The 27,374-nt window shown below is 39.4% G+C and overlaps 1 protein-coding gene across 1 annotated transcript in view; it reads left to right on the forward strand.

The window, feature by feature from the left end:
* SMARCAD1 (SWI/SNF-related, matrix-associated actin-dependent regulator of chromatin, subfamily a, containing DEAD/H box 1) overlaps positions 1-27,374 on the forward strand; it is a 70,511-nt gene extending 43,137 nt beyond the window's left edge. The window contains exons 10-24 of the mRNA XM_014945309.1: positions 13,938-14,140; positions 15,417-15,507; positions 16,472-16,571; positions 18,146-18,205; positions 18,416-18,491; positions 18,880-19,015; positions 20,046-20,183; positions 20,500-20,595; positions 21,168-21,285; positions 21,470-21,591; positions 22,760-22,948; positions 23,828-23,946; positions 25,522-25,704; positions 26,412-26,521; positions 26,822-27,374. Coding sequence (XP_014800795.1) covers positions 13,938-14,140; positions 15,417-15,507; positions 16,472-16,571; positions 18,146-18,205; positions 18,416-18,491; positions 18,880-19,015; positions 20,046-20,183; positions 20,500-20,595; positions 21,168-21,285; positions 21,470-21,591; positions 22,760-22,948; positions 23,828-23,946; positions 25,522-25,704; positions 26,412-26,521; positions 26,822-26,883 — 1,803 coding nt within the window. The 3' untranslated portion in view covers positions 26,884-27,374. The remainder of the gene's footprint in view (positions 1-13,937; positions 14,141-15,416; positions 15,508-16,471; positions 16,572-18,145; positions 18,206-18,415; positions 18,492-18,879; positions 19,016-20,045; positions 20,184-20,499; positions 20,596-21,167; positions 21,286-21,469; positions 21,592-22,759; positions 22,949-23,827; positions 23,947-25,521; positions 25,705-26,411; positions 26,522-26,821) is intronic.

The raw sequence follows: 27,374 nt of genomic DNA on the forward strand, positions 1-27,374 counted from the left end.
CTATGCTTAAGAAAGTTTTGGTGTTATTTTGATTATTGGCTATGTATGAGGAATCACTTCTGCAGCTTGGATTTGTCTTAAGTGCTTTTGTCGTTTAGGATGGCTCCTTAAGGAAGTGAAGTATTGTTTAGGTTTGATACTTTTTAATATTTTTTTTCTGTTTCTATGCTTGTGATTTATGTTAAACCTAATAGATTTCTTTTTTTAACATAGCTGGATGAGTCAGAACCCCAAAGACAATGGGAGAGGCAAGAGATGCTTGTGAAGAAGCTGCAAAATACATTCCCTGCATTGGATAAGGAGGTGAGCTCATGTCTCCTGATGGCACTTCAGGTTTTGACTTCTTAAGAGAATTGGAGTTGTTGATAGTGCAAATGAAACAGTCCTTACACCAGCAGTGCTTTTGGAAGAAGCCCAGAGTAGGAAGGTCTTCGCTGTTGCTGCTTTTGGAATGTAACTTGCCCTGAATTGAGAGCAGTTGGATGTAATCAGGACATATGGAACGTCTCATCCTACTTTTTTGTTCCCATGAGAAGCCTGACACAGGTGCAAATTGGATGGCCTATTATAAAAGTCCATGGGGAGATTATCCTTCCCACTGTCTCACACTTTTCTCCCCTGGGCAACTAAATATACTGTGCACTTTGTATTAGTTTAGTACCTGATGATATTCAGCAACTGGTTGGGGCATTTTAATACTGTGCGTTAAATTGTTCCAAGCAAAGCTTTTTTATGTGTGTTCTTACCCTTTTGAAAAGGGGAGTACAACTCTGCTTAAGCCTGAGTGTAGAAGGATAAACTGAAGGGGTTTCTCCTTTACATTTCCTTTATTTTGAATCATCTGATCTTGCAGGGGTTTTCTTTGCTTTGTGCGATTAAAATTAAGTTTTAGTACCGTAATGTTATTATGCACAGAGATTTAGTTTTTGTTTACCTTACCACAATACAAAATTTTTATCTTTTACTAGGAACTGAGAGATGTACTTCAGGAACATAACTGGGTGTTTCATGAAGCACTGGAAGCCCTGAAAGTATTTGCAGAAGGCGATGAGGGTAAAGACAGATTTACAATTCATTTTATCCCAAGATAAAGCAGACAGAATTTTAATACAAAACTTTTCTAATGTCCAGCAACGACAGTCATGACAGCACTATGCTTAGAAACTTGCACTGATAATTGAAATTAGTTTTATGGGGAGGATGATAGAAGGAAACTTGACTTTTCTGTATCTATAAATGTCACGATTATTTCTTCTTTTGCTCCATAAGAAGAGATAAGTATCTTTGCCTTGCTAATACAGATTTACATAAGTTGTAATTACCTGTGAGTATACCTTAAAATATATTTTGAAATGTGTCAAAGCAGACACCTGCTTCCCTCCTGCTTGTTTAAAAATAAGTTTTGTGTTTTAACTGGAGTAATTTGTACATCTGTAATTGCAAATAACTGCATTAAGTGACAGCTGACATATGCTATTTTGTCCTTTTAAAATACATTGTAGCAGAGGAAAATACCAGAAATAGGACTTAAATTATGCAACCAATTTATAAATACCAGTGCATTAGCTGTGGTAGGGAGCAAGAACCATGATTCTATGTAAATCTGCAAGTTATAACTTAAATAGTATTTAATGAGTTGATTACTTTTCCAGTGTGTTGTGCAGCTGTCAGCTTAGTATATGTTTTGCTGTATCAGCTATTTAAGTATTCTTGGAATAGGGGTAGTATTCTTAATTGGATTCTTTACAAGGGGAGAGAGCTATCATGTATGCATGAGGTTGGGTCCTTCCTGCTGCTTCTGGGAAGGCAGACATTGGGGTTGGAGTCAATCAGCAGAAGCTGGGATTGGGCAGAAGAGAAAGCATGCTTTCTTCCAAAGAAGGAAGAAAAACCCATATAAGTAACTTCTGAGAAGGACTTGGCTCACATTCTGTTAAATAACATCTATCTTTAAGACAGCAGGGTTATTTTAGTCAGAAATGCTTCAGTCTTCCAGTTTCTTTAAAAAGTGCAAGTTTTTGTTGTCCCGTCTCTAATGCTATACTGAGATGCATTAAAATGAAAAAAAAATATATAATTTTCATGGTGAAAGGAGGCTTGTTTTCTGAAATCAGCAGAATTAATATCTCTGCAGTCCGGTGGAGTGGGAGCACTGTCTCACCACAGCTCTACATCATTAGCTCTTAACTATCTGCTCTTGCCTCAGAGCTTTTGCAGCTCAGACTTATTACATAGTGTTCATCACCTCAGTATTTTAAGACAGTTATTTAAAACCCTCTGCCATTTGAACGGTGTATTTGTGAGCTGATGCAGGCAGGACATAGGAACAACCACATAACCACAGATTAAAGGCAAAGAACAAATTTAATCTCAATACCTCATGGAATCTCTGAGGCAGCACCCGGGCAGAGACATGCAAGCAGGGGCCGCAGGCACAGTGGAGTGAGAGAGAGCCCTTGTTAGCAAGGGAGTGAGAGCAAGAGAGCTCCTGCTTGCTGTTCTGGCCTGTATTTAAAGGATTTGGGCAGGCTGAGTTTTCTGCTGTGCTTTGATCTCTCCATCAGCAGGGCAAGAATCACAGGCATGTTCAATAAGGTGCCCCTGGGTCCATCCCAGGCCTACGTTATCTAAGTGCAGATGTTCTACTCGTTGAGCCCACAAAACTAAACAACAATTAGTGTGATAGATGTGTTTTGCAGCACCGGGCAGGAGAGTCACTTGAGCATGTTTACAGTCCTCCTCGCCAATTTTCCGTCACTTTCCCGCAGTATACAAATTAGCATTGCTCATCTTATACTCCCAGGTGGTACTATTTACACCTCTCAAACAGACTTGCATGGTCTTTGCTCCTCTTTTCTCTCAGTAACACCCGCTGTTGGGTTGTTGTGTATTACATGCTGGAGCTGTGGCTTAGATCGGTTTTATTTTGGAAGATCAGTGGATTTAAATTCATCCTTAACCAGTATGCGTTGACTTGTTGCCTTGTATGTTGCATGCGTAGGCATGGAATTTCCTCCCAAAAGTGAAGCTGCTGACTGGACTGAAGCCTCCGCCAAGAGCAGAAGCGACGAGAGTAAAGAGAAGCCAAAGCAGAAATCTTCCGGGAAAGAGCAAAACGGCTTTCAGAAAAAGGACAAAGGCAAAAAGAGTGTTTGGAATACTAAAAAAGAAACAGAAGACTTGGAGGGCGAGTCAGCTTCTGAAGAGGGTGGTAGCTCCCTCGATGAGGACTACAGCAGCGGCGACGAAGTGATGGAGGATGGCTACAAAGCCAAAATCCTCAGCTTCCTGCAGGATGCTTCCCCCAGCGAACTGACTTTGATTCCCCAGTGTTCTCAGAAAAAGGCTCAGAAGATAATAGCGCTCCGGCCCTTTAACAGCTGGGAGGCTCTGGTAGGTCTGCATTCTTCTTTTCCTATTCCCAGCCTGCCTAGAGTCAAGGTGTCTTCAGCCTAGGGAGGCTTAGATGGGTGGCCTTAGCCTGATTAGGCTAAAATGCTATGTTCCTCCTAAGCCAATAGCATTTCAAATAGTGTCATATGACCTGATTTTGAATGAATTAAGGGGTGATTTTCCTGGAAAACTCAAGCTGATTGGCTGACATTACTGTCACTCACTCTGTAGCACAGAAAGTTGGTTGATTTCACTGCAGAAGAAGAAATTAGAGCTTTCACTTGGGAAGGAGGTGTTTGTTAGCCTGTTCTGAGCTCTTGTAGCTGAAAACCCATGCAGGAGGCAAGAACGTGGCAGGACCTTTACTGCAGACACTTGAATAGCAGCAGCAGCAGCAGCTTCCAGGGTAGCTCCATGATTGAAGGTACCAGCATGGATATTTTCAGCTTCATAAAAAAACCACTCGTTCCTTTTTTTTTTTTCCTTTTGCCTTTTTTCTTTAATCTACTGCATGGTTTTGCTACCTGAGCAACGCAGCCATTTTTTTAGTGGAGTGAGCTGCTGTGTTTTTATTAACAAAAGGTAAAGCATCAGAAGGCTAAACCACAATCCATAACAGAAGGGAACACGATATCTCTTGGTAAGTAGATTATCTACTGTCACTGGGATGTTACTTTCAAATGCTTCCCATGGTTTGTTTGTTGCCTGAACGTTTCTTGCAGTTTCAGTTAACTGCAAGACATCAGACCTGATAAGAGCAACATCTTGGTGAGAAATTTGAAGTGCATTACAGCAGATTTTCTTGGTTTAATGTGTTAGTGCTTTGGTTTTGAAAGCAGTAACTGTGCGTAGGCCCTCTTACAGACTAATTGGTATGTTTTTTCATCAGTATGTTCTGATGCCTCCCCCACTGATGTGTGCAAGACCCGCTTTTATTTTTCAGACCAGAATAGAACTTCTCCAATATATGTAAAACAATAACACTTATTATTCAGTGTGTGAAATGTTTTACCACAAAACAGTAAGAGATACTAAACACCTTTTTGAAGGAAAACAAAATGATCTTTGTATGCTGTGTTGCAAAGGGGGGAGACAGAGGAGGATATTTGAAAAAAAATACAAGGTGCAGGTATGCTGCAAAAGAAATCCGTTTTGCCCCAAGCCTTTGGCTTCTCATGGAACATCTGTCATACGGCTATTCCTTTCTAAACTTGTTGGATTTTGCCTGAGCTTAATTCTTTGCTGAAATATTTGCTACAGGGCTGTTCTCCTCCTCTCTGTGTAAAATATTTAACAGGGGGGGAAAAAAAAAAAAAGCACTGCATGGGCCTGTTTGCGTTCAAAATTTGGCTTTCATAAAGATTGCTGCTGTCAGCAACCACATGTTTATGTAGTATTGTGAATACTTGCCCAGAGTAGTAATAGTGTGCAGCAGATTTTAGGAGCTGTTTTGTATCAGCATGGATTTAATTGTTTATAAAGATCCAGTAGCTCAGTGACCCAAAGTTTTTCCTACTAATTAATGAGGGCAGTAGATTAATGGAGAGAGCTGATTCAGTTTCAGCATTAAAGAAATTGGCTCGTTTTTAAGGTCTCTTTATACTGTAATGGTTTCTTTTGTAACATGATATAAAGCACTAGAAATTGTTACCACTTGTTTATTACTAGAATTGAGGAAGGTCTTAAGTCTCTCAGTCTGAGATTAAGACTAAGCCTGCTTATTTGCAAATTGAACATCTTTTTCCAGGAAAACGTAAACTAAAATGTTTTTTTTTTATTCTAGACAAGCTTTTTAAGTTGGGCTGAGATTTTTTTTTTTAGATGGATTGAAACGAATTTCAAGCTTGTGAAATTATTAAAAATGGTTGAAAATACTTATTCTATAGAGCAGATATTTAAGACAAATGTTTAACTTGACCTAGTAACACTTAAAATACACAGGAAAAAAATTTAACATGGTTCCTACAAATTAAATTGAGAGAGTTGAAAACTAAGTTGGGCTGAGATATTTTTTTTTAGATGGATTTAAACGAATTTCAAGCTTGTGAAATTATTAAAAATGGTTGAAAATACTTATTCTATAGAGCAGATATTTAAGACAGACGTTTAACTTGACCTAGTAACGCTTAAAATGCACAGGAAAAAAATTTAACATGGTTCCTAAAAATTAAATTGGGTGAAGAGTGCTCGGGGTATGTCCTTGAGGCTTTAGGTGTCTGTCTCCTCATTTGGAGAAGTGATGCTCCTCTGTGTGAGGTCCTGTGGCCTCTCTCCAGGATACGTTGTGTGTGCCGGGAGAGTAGTAGGTAACAAAATGGATGAGGACACATGCTCCAAGAGAGCGCTTTTCTGAGTGTTTCTCTTATTCACAACTTAAAATTGCATGTTGCTTTCTGAGGGCACACAGTTTGGAAGGGTGGTCCCAGCTGCCTGTGCTGTAGAAGCAAGCCCAAGCATGGAGCTGAGACAGAAGAGGAGGTGTGATGCCCAAATGGGAGATGCCAGAGCAGAAGTTCATGAGGAGCAGCTCTTCCTTGCTGGGAATTGGGGATTATAGCACAAGGGGAGCAGATGGGGATGCAGGGGTAGGCAAACTAAAGGGTGGTCAGCAGAAAGTGGGACTGTGAGGACTTGGAGGAGAGGGAGGAAGGAAGGAGCATCAAGAACATGACTGGCTGTGGAGGGCAAGGCAAAGACATGTGTTAGGCAGAGTTTGTTCAAGGGGCCAGCGTTCAGCAATGTTTTCCTTTCATGGTGCAGGTCTGCTCTATGCCTCCTCAGAGTGGACATGTGTTACTAAATGGACAGTGGTCAGAGATACCTCCCCTCCTGGTGGCTTCTTTCCAATGTAGGCTTCCCACCTTCCTCTCCTGTTTGCTCTGTGTTTCTGGTGACACCCCACTGGCACACATTGCGGGCTGGCAGATGGCAGGATGTCTTTCCTTGGTGGGAGGACTTCTGGGCACCCATTGCCCTTCCTCCTCCTCACTCCTTTAAAAATCTCATTGATGTTTAATTATATTTTAATGGTGCTCTCTTTTCCAAGATGTTGGAACTGGCCGGTGTTGGAAAGGGCAGCTCTTGGTGCTGTTTCCTCAGCAGACAGTCTGTAAACATGGTCATGTCATGGCAATACCCACCTGTGTTCTGTGTATGCTGACAAACAAGGGCAGAGCCAAGGCTGGCTCCCGAAGGAGCCCAGTTCAGCTTTTGGGGTCTGAGGAGGTGTTCTGTTCCTTGGCCTGTTGTGTGGGCCCAATGCAGTTTCACGCTGGCTCTGGTAAATGCAAGGAGACAAACTGGAGGGAGTTTAATGCTATTTATCTTCTTATTTTAAAGGTTTATAATTGTTAACTGCTTGAATTTCCTTTTAGTGTAGAAACTTATATATCTGAGATTTGCTGTATCCTCTCATTTCTATCATTTGCAGTATTATTCTATCACAAAATTAGCAATCTCTTTCAGCATGTAAAGCCTTTATGTGAATTAAACAATGTCTATTGTTTTTAGAAATTACAAATTATTGAGAAGTACACACAAGCCACAGATGCAAAATATTACATAGAAATTCTGACGTAGCATATATTTAGCTTATCACTTTTTAGGGGAATGGTAGAACTGAGCAGTCAAAGGTGGCCTTACTTGTTCGTCATAGTCTGTATACTGCAATAGTTAGGAGTATATAAAGTTAGGAGATTCAAAGGGGGATAGCTTCAGCTTTTCTATTATCTCACTTTGTTTGGCTGCACATGTGCAAACTGCTACAAAAAGCCAAATTGGTGGGAAGTCCAGAACCACTTTGCACCAGAGCAAACTGAAGGGAAGCAGCAAAGGCATCAGGTCAGAAATGGGATCTGCTTAAAGTGGAACCGGGATTTGTTGGTCACAGCTGAGGCTGATTTTCCCCCTTAAGCAGTAGAGTGAAATGATAAATCACCTTCAGGTGGTGTAAAGTAAGCCAAGTAAGCCAGAGCAGAGCACACTGGTGTGGTGGTTACGCACTGTGGGGCACTGCTGCAGCCTGGGACTCCAGTGGACCTTTCTTCTAAGTGTTCTGTGGAAGCTCATGGCTCAGTTGTCCGTGCTGGTTTCACATTTTTAGACATTATTTGAAAAAAATGAACCTGGGAGGATGTCAGAACCTCTGGTAAACCAAAGGTTGTCTGAGGATCTGCTTTTGTTCTGTACGACTCTGTAACATTGTGTGTTTCACATGTAAACCACTGGCTAAAGCTTTTCTTGTCGTAACTTGGAGATGAATGCTAATGTGCTGACATGAAACAATACAATTTCTGTTAATAACAGATGGCTTCATTTTCCACGCCTTTATTTATAGATTACAGGATTTATATTCATGCCAACCAGAGCTTTAGGCATCAAAACAAATGTTGAAATTTTTTAATCGCCTATTAAAAATCATGTTCGTGTTTTTTACTTCTCTTTTTATTTCTGAATAGAGTTGTCTATTTAGAAAGCTTCTTTGCAAGTGTTGACATGTGTGCTTTAGCCTGGTTTAACCTATGAGTGTTGGTAAGCTTTCTGGGTTTTGTTGAAAATGAAACAAAACCACAAACAAAACAAAACCCCCAAAACTGTAAGGGCAGGCTGTCAGTAGAGGGCATCACTCCATATTTTTTTTTAATTTTTTTTTTTTTTGAGTCAAAGCATAGCCTGCTTGTATATTTCAACATGATTCTGCAATGTGGCAATATTGATCAGTTACTTAAAGCATATTAGCTGGATAATACTGTCCCCATGTTCTTACAGAATGTAGAAGAAGGGACTAGCCACGTGGGAGGAGTGTAGGAACGTTGTCAGAGTATGCAAGAATGCAACAGGAAGATTACAGGCCACTTAGAATTAAACCTGGCAAGGGATGTCAAGGACAATAAGAAGAGCATCTTTTAAGTACGTTGGTAGCAAAGTGCCCTGGTGATGGAGGATGCAGAGAAGGTGGAGTTACTGAATATCTTTGCTTCGGTCATTACTGCTAAGGCTGGTGCTCAGGAGTACCAGATCCTGGAGGTAAGAGAGAGAGCCTGGAGAAAGGAAGGCCTTCCCTTGGTTGAGGAGGATCAGGTTAGATAGCATTTAGGCAAACTTGATAACCACAAATGCATGTGCACTGATGGGATGCACCCGTAAGTGCTGAGGAAGCCACCAGATGTTATTGTGAAGCCACTCTCCATGATCTCTCATGAGCGGAGAGGAACCTAATGAAGTTCAACGAGGGCAAGTGTAGGGTTCTGCACCTAGGAAGGAATAACCCCATGCACCAGTCTGGGGTAGGGGTTGACCTACTGGAAAGCAGCTCTGCAGAGAGGGACCTTGGAGTCCTGGTGGACAAAAGTTCACCATGAGCCAGAATGCAAGGAGACAAACTGGAGGGAGTTTAATGCTATTTATCTTCTTATTTTAAAGGTTTATAATTGTTAACTGCTTGAATTTCCTTTTAGTGTAGAAACTTATATATCTGAGATTTGCTGTATCCTCTCATTTCTATCATTTGCGGTATTATTCTATCACAAAATAAGCCATCTCTTTTAGCATGTAAAGCCTTTATGTGAATTAAACAATGTCTATTGTTTTTAGAAATTACAAATTATTGAGAAGTACACACAAGCCACAGATGCAAAATATTACATAGAAATTCTGACGTAGCATATATTTAGCTTATCACTTTTTAGGGGAATGGTAGAACTGAGCAGTCAAAGGTGGCCTTACTTGTTCGTCATAGTCTGTATACTGCAATAGTTAGGAGTATATAAAGTTAGGAGATTCAAAGGGGGATAGCTTCAGCTTTTCTATTATCTCACTTTGTTTGGCTGCACATGTGCAAACTGCTACAAAAAGCCAAATTGGTGGGAAGTCCAGAACCACTTTGCACCAGAGCAAACTGAAGGGAAGCAGCAAAGGCATCAGGTCAGAAATGGGATCTGCTTAAAGTGGAACCGGGATTTGTTGGTCACAGCTGAGGCTGATTTTCCCCCTTAAGCAGTAGAGTGAAATGATAAATCACCTTCAGGTGGTGTAAAGTAAGCCAAGTAAGCCAGAGCAGAGCACACTGGTGTGGTGGTTACGCACTGTGGGGCACTGCTGCAGCCTGGGACTCCAGTGGACCTTTCTTCTAAGTGTTCTGTGGAAGCTCATGGCTCAGTTGTCCGTGCTGGTTTCACATTTTTAGACATTATTTGAAAAAAATGAACCTGGGAGGATGTCAGAACCTCTGGTAAACCAAAGGCTGTCTGAGGATCTGCTTTTGTTCTGTACGACTCTGTAACATTGTGTGTTTCACATGTAAACCACTGGCTAAAGCTTTTCTTGTCGTAACTTGGAGATGAATGCTAATGTGCTGACATGAAACAATACAATTTCTGTTAATAACAGATGGCTTCATTTTCCACGCCTTTATTTATAGATTACAGGATTTATATTCATGCCAACCAGAGCTTTAGGCATCAAAACAAATGTTGAAATTTTTTAATCGCCTATTAAAAATCATGTTCGTGTTTTTTACTTCTCTTTTTATTTCTGAATAGAGTTGTCTATTTAGAAAGCTTCTTTGCAAGTGTTGACATGTGTGCTTTAGCCTGGTTTAACCTATGAGTGTTGGTAAGCTTTCTGGGTTTTGTTGAAAATGAAACAAAACCACAAACAAAACAAAACCCCCAAAACTGTAAGGGCAGGCTGTCAGTAGAGGGCATCACTCCATATTTTTTTTTAATTTTTTTTTTTTTTGAGTCAAAGCATAGCCTGCTTGTATATTTCAACATGATTCTGCAATGTGGCAATATTGATCAGTTACTTAAAGCATATTAGCTGGATAATACTGTCCCCATGTTCTTACAGAATGTAGAAGAAGGGACTAGCCACGTGGGAGGAGTGTAGGAACGTTGTCAGAGTATGCAAGAATGCAACAGGAAGATTACAGGCCACTTAGAATTAAACCTGGCAAGGGATGTCAAGGACAATAAGAAGAGCATCTTTTAAGTACGTTGGTAGCAAAGTGCCCTGGTGATGGAGGATGCAGAGAAGGGGGAGTTACTGAATATCTTTGCTTCGGTCATTACTGCTAAGGCTGGTGCTCAGGAGTACCAGATCCTGGAGGTAAGAGAGAGAGCCTGGAGAAAGGAAGGCCTTCCCTTGGTTGAGGAGGATCAGGTTAGATAGCATTTAGGCAAACTTGATAACCACAAATGCATGTGCACTGATGGGATGCACCCGTAAGTGCTGAGGAAGCCACCAGATGTTATTGTGAAGCCACTCTCCATGATCTCTCATGAGCGGAGAGGAACCTAATGAAGTTCAACGAGGGCAAGTGTAGGGTTCTGCACCTAGGAAGGAATAACCCCATGCACCAGTCTGGGGTAGGGGTTGACCTACTGGAAAGCAGCTCTGCAGAGAGGGACCTTGGAGTCCTGGTGGACAAAAGTTCACCATGAGCCAGCAATGTGCCCTTGTGGCCAAGAAGGCCAGTGGTCTCCTGTGGCACATTAAAAAGAGCATGGCCAGCAGATTGAGGAAGGCTATCCTCCCCCTCTACTGTGCTCTGGTGAGGCCCCATCTGGAGTACTGTGCCCAGTTCTGGGCTCCCCAGTTCAAGAAAGACAAGGAACTACTGGAAAGAGTCCAGCGGAGAGCTACAAAGATGATCAAGAGCATGGAGCCCCTCTCTTAGGAGGAAAGGCTGAGAGACCTGGCTCTGTTTAGCCTGGAGAACACTGAGAGAGGACCTCATCGATGCTTATAAATATCTAAAGGGCAGGTGTGAAGAGGATGGGGTCAGGCTCCCTTCAGTGGTGCCTGGTGACAGGACAAGGGGCAATGGGCACAAGCTTAAACACAGAAAATTCCATCTCAACATGAGGAAAAACTTCTTTGAGGGTGCCAGAGCACTGGAACAGGCTGCCCAGAGAGACTGTGGAGTCTCCTTCTCTGGAGATAATGAGAACCCACCCAGATGCGTTCCTGTGCAACCTGCTTGGGCAGGGGGGTTGGACTAGATGATCCCCGGAGGTCCCATCCAACCCCTACCATTCTGTGGTTCTATTTTTTAAGGAAGGAATTCTAGGAGGATATATGCCTGTGAAGTCTTGTGCTAAATTTTAACAGATCCATGATTTAAATTTCAGGAAAATCCCTGGAAAACTATTTCTGTTTTAACAAAAGAATGCAAAGGATCTTGTATTCTTCAATTTTGAAAATCCATTTATAAAAAGGAAAATGTCTGTTCTTTACAGTGAAATAACTTTATGCGTAAAAACATGTGAAAATACTATGATTACAAATATGACTCCAGTTACTGCAGAACTAAATTTATTAGGTTTTACACTTTCTGCAGATGGCCCTGGATGGGATCCAGGGGAAGCTGAAGGGCCTGTTTTGACAAAGCTTCAGGCTTCTTGGCTCTAAAATGGAGAATATGCGTATCGTAGTGAAGATACAAAGTTGAGAGGAAGGAAATATAAAATAACTAGTGTGGACTTGGAGAAAGTGGTGGAAGTAAGGCTCCTGTGTGAAAAAAAATAATGCTTTGTATAGTAATTTTTTTTTTTAATTAGAATCATAGAATTGTCTTGGTTGGAAGGGACCTTTAAGATCACGTAGTCCAACCATCAACCTAACTCTGATTAAAAAAAAATCACTAAACTATGTCTCTAAGCGCTATGTCAACCTGTCTTTTGAATACCTCTAGGGATGGTCACTCAACCACTTCCCTGGGCAGCCCATTCCAATTCTTAGTAACACTTTCAGTGTAAAAATCTTTCCTTATATCCAATCTGAACCTCCCCTGGCACAACTTGAGGCCATTTCCTCTTGTCCTATTGCCAGTGACCTGGGAGAAGAGACTGACCCCCACCTCTCTACAGCCGCCTTTTGGGTAGTTGTAGAGAGAGATAAGGTCTCCCCTCAGCCTCCTTTTCTCCAGGTTGAAGAACCCCAGCTCCCTCAGCCTCTCCTCATAAGACTTATTCTCCAAATTAAAGACCCAGTGTCACATGGGAGGTCTGTGGCTGGCACAAGGTTGTGTGAATGAGACTTGTGAGTAGCAATTCTCACAACAAAAAGAGATGAAGAGCTGTTGGAGAAAGCGTGTGTTCATGGTTGACATAGGAAGGATTGTGAAATGGAGCTATTATTTAGTAAATAAATAAAAATGGGTGCTAGATCATATGCTGCTTCTAGCAAGCATGAGGGAAGCAACCTCTGCTCTTAGTAGTAGGCTCAGAGTACAAAGCAGTGGAGGAATAAGCCTTGGTCAAGGTGGGAACGTGTGTTTCGAGAAGATGAGGACGTGGTGGCAGAGCAGCTACAGAACTTAAAAGATCTTTTCTCAACCAAGATGGGGGGGGGAATACGCTGTTGTGAGGTCAGGAGACACGGTGATACTGAATGTGGGCTGTCCACATGGCTCAGCTGCAAGCCTTTGATTCAAATGCAGGTATGTTTCATGTTTGTTAACACAGTGGACAGGTCTTGTGTTAGTTTGTATTTACGTTGAGATTCTGATATCTTGCTTGACTTGTCCTCTGCCAGCTTGTTTGCTACGACATCTAGAAAATGCATTTGTATTTATCCTGTTTGTCCCTCTGTAAAATGAGGGTAATGCTGACTTGAAACACGCACATGAAAAAAAATGGAGAAACTGAAAGGTACTAAAACCTTGTCAGGGTGATGCTACTACCCATGGTGATATATCAGCAAGTGCCAATGACCTGATAGGTTTGTGTAAGTTTGTGTTTCGTAGATTTCACAAGAGGTCAGGTTCATTGCAAGAAAAAAAGAGTTTAGGTGAATCTTAGCTTGGAGAAGAAATTCTCCTTCAACACTGAAGCGTGAAGAACTGAAAAGAATGAACCAGTTCTTGCTGATCTTTTAGGCCCGTTGGTATTTGGTGACCACAAAAAACCTGACATAGTTTTGGGAAACTTCTTATCTCTTAAATCTTATTTTATTTTTTTTTCCCTCCAGTCTGCCTAAGTCCAGTTTGACTGTTGTTTGTGGTACAGTCAGAACTGGGACTGAGTATTGCTGAGCTCCAGACAGATTGATAATAAAATCCTAATAGCTGCCTTCATAGGTTGGTTTGCCTTGATGGCTACGTTATGCTTTTATCTTGTATCTTTAGTATATAATAGGGGTTGCTTAATAGGAGATATAATGGTAACCATACTTTTTTTTTTTTCCTTGTGATTTTGTTCTATTAGTGGGCCTGGCCTTCAAAGCTTGCTTTCCCCTGTACTTCACCTCCCATTGAGGATTTTCAGATTACATTTACATGAGACACTCTTCAGAGAAATTGTCTTGTATTTAAATATGTTTTACAGCGTGGGGAGCTGTAATGATGACCTTCAGTATGGATTCACACAGTTTTACAGTGGACTAAGTGCTTAAGGAATATCTGAAGTTTTGAGAGGAGATGGGGATGCTGTTGTTGTCTGCTACTTGAGTTACTTGCTGCCTGCAGCAGCTGTGGATTTTCACCGTAGAGCCTTTGCTGCTATTACCAGTGTTCATAGTGGTTTTTTATTATTATTTTGCAGTTTACAAAAATGACGAAGACTACTGGTTTGTCGGAAGACATAGTGTGGAACTGCAAGATACTGCTGAAGGAGAGGGACGTGGTTCTAAAGCTCATGAATAAATGTGAAGATATTTCAAATAAGCTGACGAAACAAGTAACTAGGATTACTGAAGACGGAGGATGCGGATGGAACATAGAGCAACCCTCCATTCTGAATCAGAGGTATATTTCTCTTTTTTTATGCTTAGAGAGATGTCGGATGATAAGGTATCCTTGAAGACCTGGATTTTCAAAACTGTGGTCTCTGAAAGTAGAGTTGCAAATGTTTGATACTTTGCAGCTTTCAGTGAGCTGGATAGTGATGTGCAACAGTTGAGGGAATCCAAGAAGTGTTTTTTAGTGTATCAGGACAACTGGAGGATAAGAGCATAAAGGAGGATAAGAACATAAAAAACCAAAAAGATATAACAGTGCTCAATACCTTCTTTTACTCGCTCCAGTTTTTGATGAATGTAGAAGTCAACCTTGAGTAATGGGATCATGAGTTGTCAACTTAGCTCAAACAGAAGGTCAAACAAAGCTGCTTCTGTAATGGGGGACCTCATATTTCAAAGATGTGAAATTGAAATGAATCTGAGCAAACTTGTAAAGTTTCTTGGCTGAAATGAAAACCTTGGTCCAGAAGTTCGGATGTACAAAAGGATCTGGAACTCTGTATCCAGCAGGAGTGGCACTGGGGATGTGTTGGGGGAAAGGATTTATTTCAGAGAGGTACCTTGGTAAGGATTCCCAAATAGATATTAGGAATGAAGAGAGAGTTTAGGAGGAATGGAAACATGGTGGGGAACGGTGGAATGGTGTGTGGGGCCATTATCCAAAGGGTTAGGAAGCATAGGGGTGAAGTGGGAATGGCCAGAGTAGCAGCCTGGATTAGATTTGGAGGCTGTTAGTAGTAAATAACAAAAGGATATTCAGCTGTAACAAAATAAAACTGGAGAGAGAGGAAGAGGAAACTGTGTGGAAGGAGCTTACCAGTGATGTTTCTTCTTTGCAAAAAAAAAAAAAAAAGTGCTGTTGAGTGTGTTTTGTGGGTTGTGTGTGTTGTTTGGTGCTGACACCAGCAGTAATTGTACAACAGAACAACCTAGTCATGCAGCTGCTAAATGCAACTCAATTTTTTGTGTATTTTAGAAATTAGCAGTTGTATAACTGCTTTTAACTGGTTGTGGATCGCTGATTTTTGAAGAAAATTATTTATTGTAACTTTCATTTTGGTCATTTAAGATGTGTGAAAATTGAGAAAAACTACTAGCTCAAAAATGCTCTTTGGTATTCAGGTGACTGATTAAATAAAGTTTGACATGTTTTTCACAACACAAAGAAATCGGGAGTGCATTAAAATGTGGGCAATAATAAACTTACCATTTTGTGATTAAAGTTGTGTTTCATGGAGAAGCAAATAAAAGATGGTAACACATTAAGCTTGATTTCTTAACAGTTTGGAACTCAAGCCATATCAGAAAATTGGTTTGAACTGGTTAGCACTGCTGCATAAACATGGATTAAATGGCATATTGGCTGATGAAATGGTAAGTGTGAAACTGATTATTTAAGAATCATTAAAAGTTTTGAAAACATTACTTAATTAAATTCTTTCTTTTCCTAGAAACCCCAAGCATATTATAAGTATTTGTTTTAGCTAATATAATTTACATTGCAAACAGTTTCTCCAAATGTTTAGAAGCTGTTCAGCTCATACTTTCAATTTGAAAGTCAAAGGTGGCCTAAGATTCACGGACACTGATAACTACAAGTCACGTGGTGTCTTCTGATGCAACGGAAGCAGTTTCTACCACAACAGATTATCCTCAAACCATTCATTTTAATAGCTCCTTGCCCACAAATATAATTCATTCTACTTAGAATCATAGAATCATAGCAGGGTTAGAGTTGGAAAGGATCTTAAAGATCATCTAGTTCCAACCCCCCTGCCATGGGCCAGACCAGGTTGCTCCAAGCCCCATCCAGCCTGGCTTTGAACCCCTCCAGGGATGGGGCAGCCACAGCTTCTCTGGGCAACCTGTTCCAGTGTCACCACCCTCATAGGAAAGTGAGTATTGGTGGAAACACAGACTTATCTTAAAGAAATCTGATTTTCATATTAAAGTCCACTTCAGAAATAGTGGGAATATTCTCTGTATAACTGGCTCAAATGGCAAAAAATCCAATTAGTTTCCAAGTGATCGCTTGTCTGCAGCACTGTTTAAGGAAGGTGAATTTCTTGAGAAAATTTGGGGGATGATCTTGAACTAAAACGAAATCTTCATAAACGGAAAATATTAATTCCTGATACTCAGATGTTGAGCTGAAAAGATAATTGAGTTTGATTTGGCTTAAGAAGGAATTGTCTTCTGTGAAACAATGTGGTTAAACAGAACAATTATTCTATATAGACTTGTAATCCTTAATTATCATTCACGACACTGTGATTACAAACCACTATTACGTTCTACAGATTGTGAATTTTGTTTAAATGGATTTATTTTCTTGTAGGGCTTAGGAAAAACAATTCAAGCTATCGCATTTCTAGCTTATCTTTACCAAGAGGGCAATATGGGTCCTCATTTGATAGTTGTGCCAGCTTCAACGTTAGGTGAGTTACAAGCTTCAAAATTACTTGTTTCTTTAAAAAAAAATTATTGTGGACAGAGTATGAAACAAAGATAATTTTGTGAAAGAAGACTTAATTTTCTTATGGTGATCTTCAACTTCTTAAGTAATTTGAATTAAAATGTAAATGATACCGAAGGCATGCTTGTTCTGAATTAATTAGACCTTACATGGATATTTTTTTTAACATGCTCCATATGTTTCACAAAAAAATAAAGCTGCTTGTTACAATTTGAACTTTAGCAAAGTATTCTTTTTACTTACTGAATATTGACTGAAATTCCTTGCCTTCAGGCTGTGCTTAGGATTAGGTTTCATGGCTTTTGAGACATGGAGTCTTATTTGAGTCTGAGACAGAGTATTTTCCTCTTTGCTGCAGAGAATCTGTCAAAGCAGATCAAAATCCTAAAATGATGAGGCTGACTGTCTTTTAGTTGTGTGTTTTAATTGTTTAATGACCTCAGTTGAGAGCAGGAAGAATATGGTGGATAAAATATATCAGCAAAGCTGTTGTGTTTGAGCAGAAACTAGTTCTCTGTGGAGTTAAATATGGTTTTGATGAATGATTATAGAAAGGAGAAAGCAGCAAGTTTAATTGAGAAAGAAAATGCTGCTTTTAATATAAAATACTTTTTTGGGGCTTCAAAATTTTTCTCTTAACACCCCAGAAAAGCTTTGGGTTGTTGAGTATTAGTTCGAAATGTTCAGTCTTGTTTAAAAATCCACTAGAACCCATTTTTTTTTAAATAACTCTTAAGAATGCATGTCACTGAGAACCTGAGGTGTACCTAAAGGTGCCAATGAAGTTGCTTTTGTGAAGTGAGTTGTAGAGGCTCATGAATTGTAGCAGCAGGATGGTGCAAACCATCCAGCATGGGAATGCCTGGGGAGTGCGGTCTACCTGCAGCTTTCCTGACACTTTTCTGGAGGTATCTCCTCCAGTCTGGCCTGGGTCAAGTGGCATTTACCAGGGACCCCCTTCTGCTGTGGTTTGGGGTCAGTGTTTGTGTTGGCTGTTGAAGCAGCTTCCCCTTGGGCATGGTAACGTCGCTCGGCTGGCTGCACACCTGGCGCTGGGTCGAGCTGTCGGGCTTCCTTGCCAAATCCCAGAGGCACTATCTCTCCTGATTAAGTGCTTCTGGATGCAAGTACTGACAAATGAAGGGATTTGCTTTCTGAGGAGTTAACTATCTAGGGAAGAAATGGGGATGAAAAGTTAAGCATTGTATTCTTTTACATGGTGGTCACAGACCCCGCAGGTTCTCTTTCTAGAAATAGAGGAGTTGAAAGTGCAAGCTGGTTAAGCAAGAGTTCTCTAAAGCCCACTTGTGGGTTGTTTAATTTATTTAAATACTTAAATACTATCAGTATTTACTTAATTACTTAAATACTATCAGTTTTCCAGCATCTGGACAGAAAGTTTCTTAACCTTCAGGAGAGTTTAAAGGGATTTACTTTAAAATCGGTTGTTTGGTTTAATGCTGAGGTGTGTCTGAAGTTATATCAGATGTAATAAAGTATAACTGACTTGTTTTTTATCTTAATGTTGTCTTACAGATAACTGGATAAGAGAAGTTCATCTGTGGTGTCCGGAATTGAATGTCCTGTTTTACTATGGTGAGGAATGTAGTTTAGAAATTAACCCAATAATACAGTTGCTTGCATGGTCAACCTAGGAAAACATGAATTTGTCATGGAAGCATTGTTTTAAGACAGTTTAAATACATATTTATAGTTGACTGTGTTTCTATATACTGTCTTAATTTTTATATATATAGAAATTATGTAAAAATAATTGTGCTCATATTATACTTTGTCCTTTCATAGGATCCCAAGAAGATCGGAAACATCTCAGGGTGGACATTAATAATAAAGTTGTCGATTTCAATGTGATTATAACTACGTAAGTACAGTGCTTAAATAACAAGTGAGATTCAGTTGGCTGCTACTGACCTCTAGTGGTACAACAAAAAGGTTGGATTTTGGTGAGGTGGGAAAGGAAATTAATTTATTTTTCAGGCAGCGGTTAACTAAGGTTTTATTAATCCTGTAGAAGATACTATGTAACAGATGCTTTCGATACTAATTATCAAATCATAAATACTAATGGGTACACGTTAGCTTGTAATAGATTTGCACAGGTTTTTGGAACGTTACTGGCTCATCAAGTCAATCAGTACTAAACTGTGTTATGTTTGTTTACTTCTAGACAGTTTGATGTCTTTCCTGTCATGTATTCTGCCTTATATATTGTCATTTATGATGTTTGTTACGATATCTTTCCCTGACAGATACAACTGTGCAATTAGCAGCTCAGATGACCGAGGGCTGTTCCGCAGATTGAAGCTTAACTATGCAATTTTTGATGAGGGTCATATGCTCAAGAACATGAGCTCTGTACGCTACCAGCACCTTATGACAATTAATGTAAGAGGTTTATTGATGGGTTGGGGGGGGACAACTCCTGTTTTTTCTGTTTTGCAGTTACAGGCTGAGGGAAAATCAACTATTAATTGTAAAGTTTATATACACATAAAGTTTTAGAAACTACAGTATGCAAGTGGATATAAGTGTTGGTGTGGCCTTAGGACTGGATCATGCATCATGAACTCTTTCAGGGAAGCAAGCTCCCAAAGAAATGTAATAAATTTCCTATAGCATCATTTTAATGATGCTATAATTACATTGATGATAGTAGTTCAATTTCAGTATTAAGCATTTTTTTTTAAGCAATCCCAGTTTTATCCCACACTAATAAAGACTGTAAAAAGCTACACTGATGACTTGTACTGAAATACTGTAGTTTTTAAGGACCTGCTCTGATAGAACTGTGTACAAAAAGCTACCTTTAAAATAATGTTTCTTTATAGCTTCTGGCTGCATCAGCAGCATTTTGAGAGAGAAAAATTCAGTACAGCTCTTTTTCTAATCATTGTGATTTAGCACTGTATATTATTATTGTACCAATACTACTTATCACTTATTACAACTAGTTTTTCAAGATCATATTTTCATCAAAAGCATTTTTAAGAAGGTGATCTTTAAGCAGTTAAAATATGGCTTGTACTTGGAATTCAAAACTTGTGCATAAGTACTGTAGGACATTAGAAAAGGTGTGATATGGGAGCAACAATTAGCACATTAATTCAAAAAAACTCAAACAACCAAACAAGAAAAACTCTAATTGAGCCTGGAAGGCTTTTCTTAAATCCAGATTAGGCATCTTGAATTGTCTTAAATCGATATGTTCTCAGTTCCCCACAGATCTGTAAACCATTTTGTTGACTTAAGCAAGAAATTATTCCATGAGATCTAAACATATTTTAAGGTTAAGTAGGTATAATTTAAACCAAGCTCATTTTCTTAGTTCTCAATAGCTGTGTTGTTTCTGCCAATATTAATTTTTAACCTGTTTGACTAACGTTTCTTACTACTGTTTTCCCCTTTGGACAAATAGGCAAAGAATCGCTTACTGCTAACGGGGACTCCAGTTCAAAATAATCTGTTGGAATTGATGTCCCTCTTGAATTTTGTCATGCCACATATGTTCAGCAGTAGCACAAGTGAAATCCGAAGGATGTTCTCTTCAAAAACAGTAAGTATTGTGTATTTTTTTCTTGAAAGTAGTATTATTTTTTTTTTGATAGAACACTGCTGTTGCTGCTTAACTTCTGTTTTATATTCGTATCTTATGGAAACAGATAATGTGATTATGAAAATCTAGAAAATGAAACAATGAAATAAACCATTTGACATAAAAATGTGTCATAAAAGGATATCTTTGAATACTAATGGTGCTGTTAGATCTGTCTGTTCTGTCTGGGTTTTTCATCAAGTTATAAAAGTTAAGATAGTGTTGTTGCAGCTGAAAACTTCATACTGTAATTGTATTCTTAAAATGTCTTCCTTAGAAAAGTGCTGAAGAACAAAGCATATATGAAAAGGAGAGGATTGCACATGCGAAGCAGATAATAAAACCATTCATTTTGAGAAGAGTAAAAGATGAGGTAATGGTTTATCTTTAAAATAATAATTTCGTATTATCTGACAATCTGACACTAACAGTAACAATGTCAGATTTTGTCAGTGTTAGTTTTACCTGTTTGTCTAGGAAGAGCAAGAAACTTGAGGTGTCTTCCGGCTTTCAGGAGTTTGCAAGTAAAAGTGTGACCTCCTGGGTTTGATGCTTTGGGTTTTGATGCTCATTATTTGCTGACTATTTACAATTGAGAATTTTAGTTCAGAAAGATCACCAGAAGATGATTCGATGCACTGCTAGGCGGTGAGAAGTGAGAAATCCATTGACCACAAAAATATTTGTCACTTTGTAGTAATGGCGTTTTATTTTAACGGAAAGGATTAAGGCAGTGAATGTGCACATATATACTTGTGCATATGTATGACTAAAAATATGTGGTTTGTTTTGCTATCATCAAAATGTTTCTTTTTCATTCTAAAATCTAAAACATATTTAAATTCTTTTATTTAGAATTGCATCTATAAAAGAAAGGGAAAAATTAATGGATAGAGTAGCTTTAAAAGCAGGCCTGTTTTACCTGGTATCTTTTTATTTTGTCAGGTCCTTAAACAACTACCTCCCAAAAAAGATCTCATTGAATTATGTGCCATGTCTGAGAAACAGGAACAACTATACTGTGATCTCTTAAACAAGCTCAAGAAAACTATTAACAGTAATGGTATGTGAGGGTCTTGTTTCCTTTTGTCTCTTGTTGTCCTTTGTTCCTCTTTTCCCTTTTTTTCCTAAGTTCAGGTGAAATGTCAAATTCAATCGTTATAAATAAAGTTCTCCTGAGAGATAAAGATTCATCAGATAGGCACCTGTGTATTACTTCTGAATATACCTCATTTCTTTGTTTACAGAGAAAAACTCTGATATGGGAAATGTAATGATGCAACTTAGAAAAATGGCTAATCACCCTCTCTTGCACCGTCAGTATTACACAACTGACAAGCTCAGGACAATGTCCAAGCTTATGCTCAAGGTAAGGTGGTGAGATTCAGAAGCAATCCTTAATTTCTAGTGCTACTTAAATAGATGTATTTTTTTTCTCTTGTCAGTCCTGTGGTCAAAAGCGTGTCTTTGCAAAACTTAATTCATTGTTGCTGCTTTTTATTTCTCTGCATCTATCCAGTGGTCTAATCAAGCTCTGTATGTGCTTAACACTGATCTTTTTTGTGTGTCAGATATTAGAATGGAGAGAACAGTGGTGGGACTGCAGTCGTCTCCTTTTCATTAGCTCCCCCTTAACACCTCTTCCCTCTGCCCCAAAATTTAAACTCAAAGTACTTATGAAAAAGATTTTGGCTGGGCACTTGAGTTTAGTATTATTTTCTGAGTAGCAAGAAATCTAGACTGTACATAACTAAAATAGAGAAGGCATAAGTATTAAACTGTTGGGGATTGGTTTTTTCTCTTTTTGTAATTTGGCTGGGGTTAATGCCTGTGGAGTTTGGGGAAAATGATTGCTTCTTTCTAAAGAATATAAAAACAATAAATCTGAATGTGCAGCATGTGCTCCAAGAAAGTTGCAGCTGGCTTTGAATATCTAGAGCTTTGTTTTAAAGTAAAGCCAGTCAGAGTCAGGGGGAAGGGAACCAGTCACCCATTGGTTTATGAAGGATTTTTGTCCCTTTTTATTCCTACTCATATCATCATACTTTCCAGATGTGGCATTTCTTTTCCTCTTTCTTCCAGGCATGACATCCCTCTACCCACCCTACATCTTAGGCTGGGCTTCCCATGTCTTCTACCATCTATCCAAGGATTGGACCTCCCTTTTAGGGAATGTGTCTTCAGGGGAAGAGGTCTGATACAGGGGTAAAAGATCATAGGGCTTGATGGGAACTAGGTAATTGCTATGGAGGTTGAGCATATACTTAGTTTTTGGTAGTACAAGTTCTTGTAAAAGCTAAATTGCAAAGTAGTCATTCTCTACTCTAAACCTGGGGTTGCAGAGTTCATCTTTTGTTGCTTGCATGAGCCATGCTTGGGCATTTGTCAATGTCTAGTTGTGCTACTTTGTTCTTTCAAAAATTTTGGATGTTAATGTGTGGTGGTTTGTTTTGTTTGTGGTTTGGTTTTTTTTTTAGTTTTTGTGTCAGTCTGGTGAGACTGTGTATTGCATTATTTCCCTTCATTTTTGCTAACAGGAACCCACACATTGTGATGCTAACCCTGACCTTATCTTTGAAGATATGACAGTGATGACAGATTTTGAGCTGCATTTGCTTTGTAAGCAATATTCTCATGTCAGTGACTTCAAGTTAGACATGGATCAGATCTTGGATTCTGGAAAGTTTAGAGCACTGGAGCGCATTCTCTCGGATCTTAAAGAGAAGGTTGGTACTACAGATGGCTGAAACATCTTTTCCTGTCCATCTAAAGGGTGGCTCTAAATAACTGGTTAAATTAACATCTGCTAGTTGTATATACAACCCCGTTGCTTTTCTGTGGACTATTGCACTGTCATTTAGTGCACGTGCAGTATTGCAAAGCAATGCTTAGAGCTTTTAATGTACAGTCCTGCCTACACACGTTACTTTAGAGACAGCTGAAATAAGCATTCCCATTTTTCCAAATTTCAGAATATTCATCCCAAGTTAACACTGCATTCAGAAATGTATGGAGGGATAGTATAATTTTCATAGCTCATGAACTTTAGCCTTCTTTGGGCAATCGGGAAAGACTGTATAACATTAGAATGATTGTGTTAAGCCAGTGTAAACGTGAGAAGAGGTCACTGCTTTGAATCATAGATTCCAACTAGCTTATTTTACAAATAAGCATGTGCCATAATAGTTCAGAGTATCCTGTTCGATTATTTCAGACAACAGAGTGCTCTGTATAATATGAAAAATAATTTTAATTTAAGTTTTTAATTAAAATATTTTTGTTGATATTTTTACATGGAATAGATCTGTCATTTATGCATTTAGCATGTGATTTCTAGATTGCTTGAGTCACCTAAGTACAAAGCAACTGAAAAATTACTGCACTGACAAAAAGTGGATTAATGCAGCAGAAAAAATACTGCTGCAATACTGATAAGACATCTTTACTGAAAATCGGTCCTGACTTGATGAATTTCAGTTTAGTCTTTGGTTTGGAAAATAGAGACTCAAAGTAAAATCACTAATTTGCACCAATAGGGTATTTATGTAGTTTGTTATCTGTAATTGACATGTCTTATAACTTTCGTTTTGCTTTGTCATTTCCAGGGTGACAGAGTTGTATTGTTTAGCCAGTTTACTATGATGCTGGATATCTTGGAAGTTTTCCTAAAGCATTGGCAGCATAAATATATTAGGTTGGATGGAAAAACACAGATTTCGGATCGGTACGTGACTTTTGTGCTGAAGATGAGAGAGAAAAAATGGATGTGTGCATGGGGCGGGGTGTGATTTAAAACCCTAACCTTTGTTTCCTGATGTGTAGAATTCTGTAGTCAGTGAGCAATGTCCTGGTTTGAGGTAAAACAGAACCAATTTTCTGTTCAGCAATTTTACATCTTAGCTAGGCCTCTTCTAATTCTCTGAAATTAACAGCATATTGTGGAGAACATTGCTCGTTCTCAGTGTGGTAAGACCAATGTTTGTATGTCAAGCCAAGGAAGGGTATGCAGAGAGGCTCTCGCTTATACTTAATGCTAAAATCACAAAGGTCAGCTAATTTCATTATTTGCCCCATTGGAGGGTCGGAAACAGAAAAAAATGTAGAAGGGTTTTAAGGTTGGATTTCTGATCGCCTTAGTAAGGATGAGGCTGAAAGGTGGGTTTTAGGTGGCTGGGTTACAGTCTTAGTGATGAAAATGGAAAACTTTTGTTTTCAGCAGTTCATGGTGTGTTTGATTTGCTTGTGCATCAGCATACCGTAGCAAAAGCTCACCTGGAGATACTCCTTGACAGTATAGTATATTTCTGTTACAATAGACAGATAACCTAATGAAAGTCAACAAGGGCAAGTGTAGGGTGCTGCACCTGGGGAGAAATAACCCCATGCACCAGTACAGGTTGGGGGCTGACCTGCTGGAGAGCAGCTCAGAGGAAAAAAGGCCTGGGAGTTCTTGTGGACAACAGCATGACTGTGAGCCAGCTATGTGCCCTTGTGGCCAAGAAGGCCGATGGTATCCTGGGGTGCATCAAGAAGAGTGTGGCCAGCAGGTCAAGGGAGGTCATCTTGCCCCTCTACTCTGCCCTGGTGAGGCCCTATCTGGAGTACTGTGTCCAGTTCTGGGCTCCCCAGTTCAAGAAGTACAGGGAACTGCTGGAGAGGGTACAGCAGAGGGCTACAAAGATGATTAAGGGCCTGGAGCATCTCTCCTACGAGGAGAGGCTGAGGGACTTGGGTCTTTTCAGTCTTGAGAAGAGAAGGCTGAGGGGAGATCTAATTAATGCATACAAATACTTAAAGGGAGGGTGTCAGGAGGACGGGGCTGGTCTTTTTTCAGTGGTGCCCAGTGACAGGACAAGAGGAAATGGGCACAAACTTGAGTATAAGAAGTTCCACCTAAACACGAGGAGGAACTTCTTTACTGTGAGAGTGGCGGAGCACTGGAACAGGCTGCCAGGGAGGTGGTGGAGTCTCTGTCTCTGGAGACATTCAAAACCCACCTGGACAAGTTCCTGTGCAGCCTGCTGTAGGTAGACCCCCTCTGGCGGGGGGTTGAACTAGATGATCTCCAGAGGTCCCTTTCAAACCTATATGATTCTATGGTTACATCTTGTCCTATCGTTACACTTCCTGAGTCCCTCCCCATCTCTCTCCTGTAGGCTCCCTTCAGATACTGGAAGGTTGCTTTGCAATGCCACTGTTCTCCCTTTCAAAGGACCATCATCTTAATTCCTGTATTCAGCTCTGGAGCCAGCGCAGTGGTTTTTTCAAGGCCTAATGCATGTCTTCTTGTGTTCTTCAGGATACATCTAATAGATCAGTTCAATACAGATATGGGTATATTCGTATTCCTCCTGTCAACCAAAGCTGGTGGCTTGGGAATTAATCTGACCTCAGCAAATGTTGTTATTCTTCATGACATTGATTGCAACCCATACAACGATAAGCAAGCAGAAGACCGATGCCATAGAGTAGGTCAGACAAGGTAAGTCTTTTAAATGCTTGGCTCCTTTTAGAGGCAAACTCTCAAAGGAAGCTAGTATAGTTAAAAAATTCCATTTTAAGGAGAGACTTGCATAAACCAGCTCTGGGTTTTGGGGACCTAGGTAACTGAAATTGTCTTAGCACTTGATGCTGGCAGAACAAACCTTATTTACATGTTCATCTTTTTTCTGATTCTCTATAACTCAAATTCTGTATAAGTCTCAAATTTTTGGTACTAGGAACTATTTCAAGGCAGATCTGAAGTCGTTGGGACTGTTTGGCAAAGCTGGTTGTTCTCTTCAGGAGACTTTTAAGCTCTGAAGTGCCATCTTGTCATAAAGAGTGAAGCCATGGACTGTTTTAGAGTCCTCCATGAGAATAAGCTAGCCTGACCAATAGAATATTTTCAATCTAGTGGTATTTTAACTGTAGTGTGGGATGTGGGGGAAGTTGATTGTTTCTGTTATCGGAGATTTTATGACCATCCAGACTTTGCAGTGGCTGGGACTGTGGGAGAAAACAATTTTTCTGGCAGTGCAGAGCACAGCTGGTCCGGATAGAAAAAACGGGAAGCTCTTAGTATTGTCCTTTTTGTTAATTTTGTCCCTCCTTTAAACCACTGCCAGCTGAACAAAGTCATAGCATCCTTCCCTTTGCACTAATCCAAAGAAACTGTAAACATGGATTATCCTGTTTTGTGGTTTTCAGAGAAGTAAAAGTCATAAAGCTAATCAGTAAGGGGACTATTGAAGAATCCATGCTCAAAATCAGCCAGCAGAAATTGAAGTTAGAACAAGATATGACTGCGGCAGATTCAGGTAAGTCTCTTGCATGTAATGATGCACACTAAAGAGAATTAAGTTTGTTGCAATATATTAATCTGGAAAAAAATCCCAAAATTCTTGATGTGGACAAGCCTTTTGTGGTTTTTTTTTTTTCTTAAGTGAACTAGAAAGTCATATTTTTGCTGATTATTGTTCAGGTTCCACTGAGTCTGATGCTCAAGTCAATGACAGACTCGTACAAGCAGAGGGTTTTGTACAATTTTGGGGATCTAGACTTCAGTCTGTTCATGTGAAATATTTTGAGCTCCACTAATGCTTGTTTTTATTCCTCAGGAGAAGAAGGAACCATTCCAGCAGATATAGCCACACTACTAAAAGCTTCATTAGGTCTCTAAAATGTAAATATGTTGTGAAATTCAAGAAAAAAAGGTGATGTTTTACCCCAAGGACTTTTATGTTACTGATGACAACGGATTTTATGAACATTTATAACTTTTTGTAGTTCCTTTTGTTGTATTCTTCATGGTATTGAAAATTTTTAACACCGATAGCATTCTTTTGATGCTTAAAAACATAAGTGGCCCAAATGTGCCGACATCAGTTACTCAATAAACATTATTTTACAGATCAGTTTTCAAAACGGGGACCTAAGTAGTAATTGTTTTAACAAATCTGCTACTGCTTAAGATTTGTCAGTATTTTTGTAATTATTTCTACCTCCAAATATATATATAAACTGTCTGTTTCACTGGATTATGCGTGTAGAGTTTTTTATATGTGCCTTATTTGACAATGCTCGAGTCTGTTTCTGCTTGTTTTGGTTCATTTGATGTACCGTACTGGTTTTGTATCAACTTGTTCAATAAAATTCCATAGATTAACAAAA

This window comes from Calidris pugnax, unplaced genomic scaffold, assembly GCF_001431845.1.
Source record: "Calidris pugnax isolate Ruff unplaced genomic scaffold, ASM143184v1 scaffold15, whole genome shotgun sequence".
Classification (NCBI taxonomy): domain Eukaryota; kingdom Metazoa; phylum Chordata; class Aves; order Charadriiformes; family Scolopacidae; genus Calidris; species Calidris pugnax.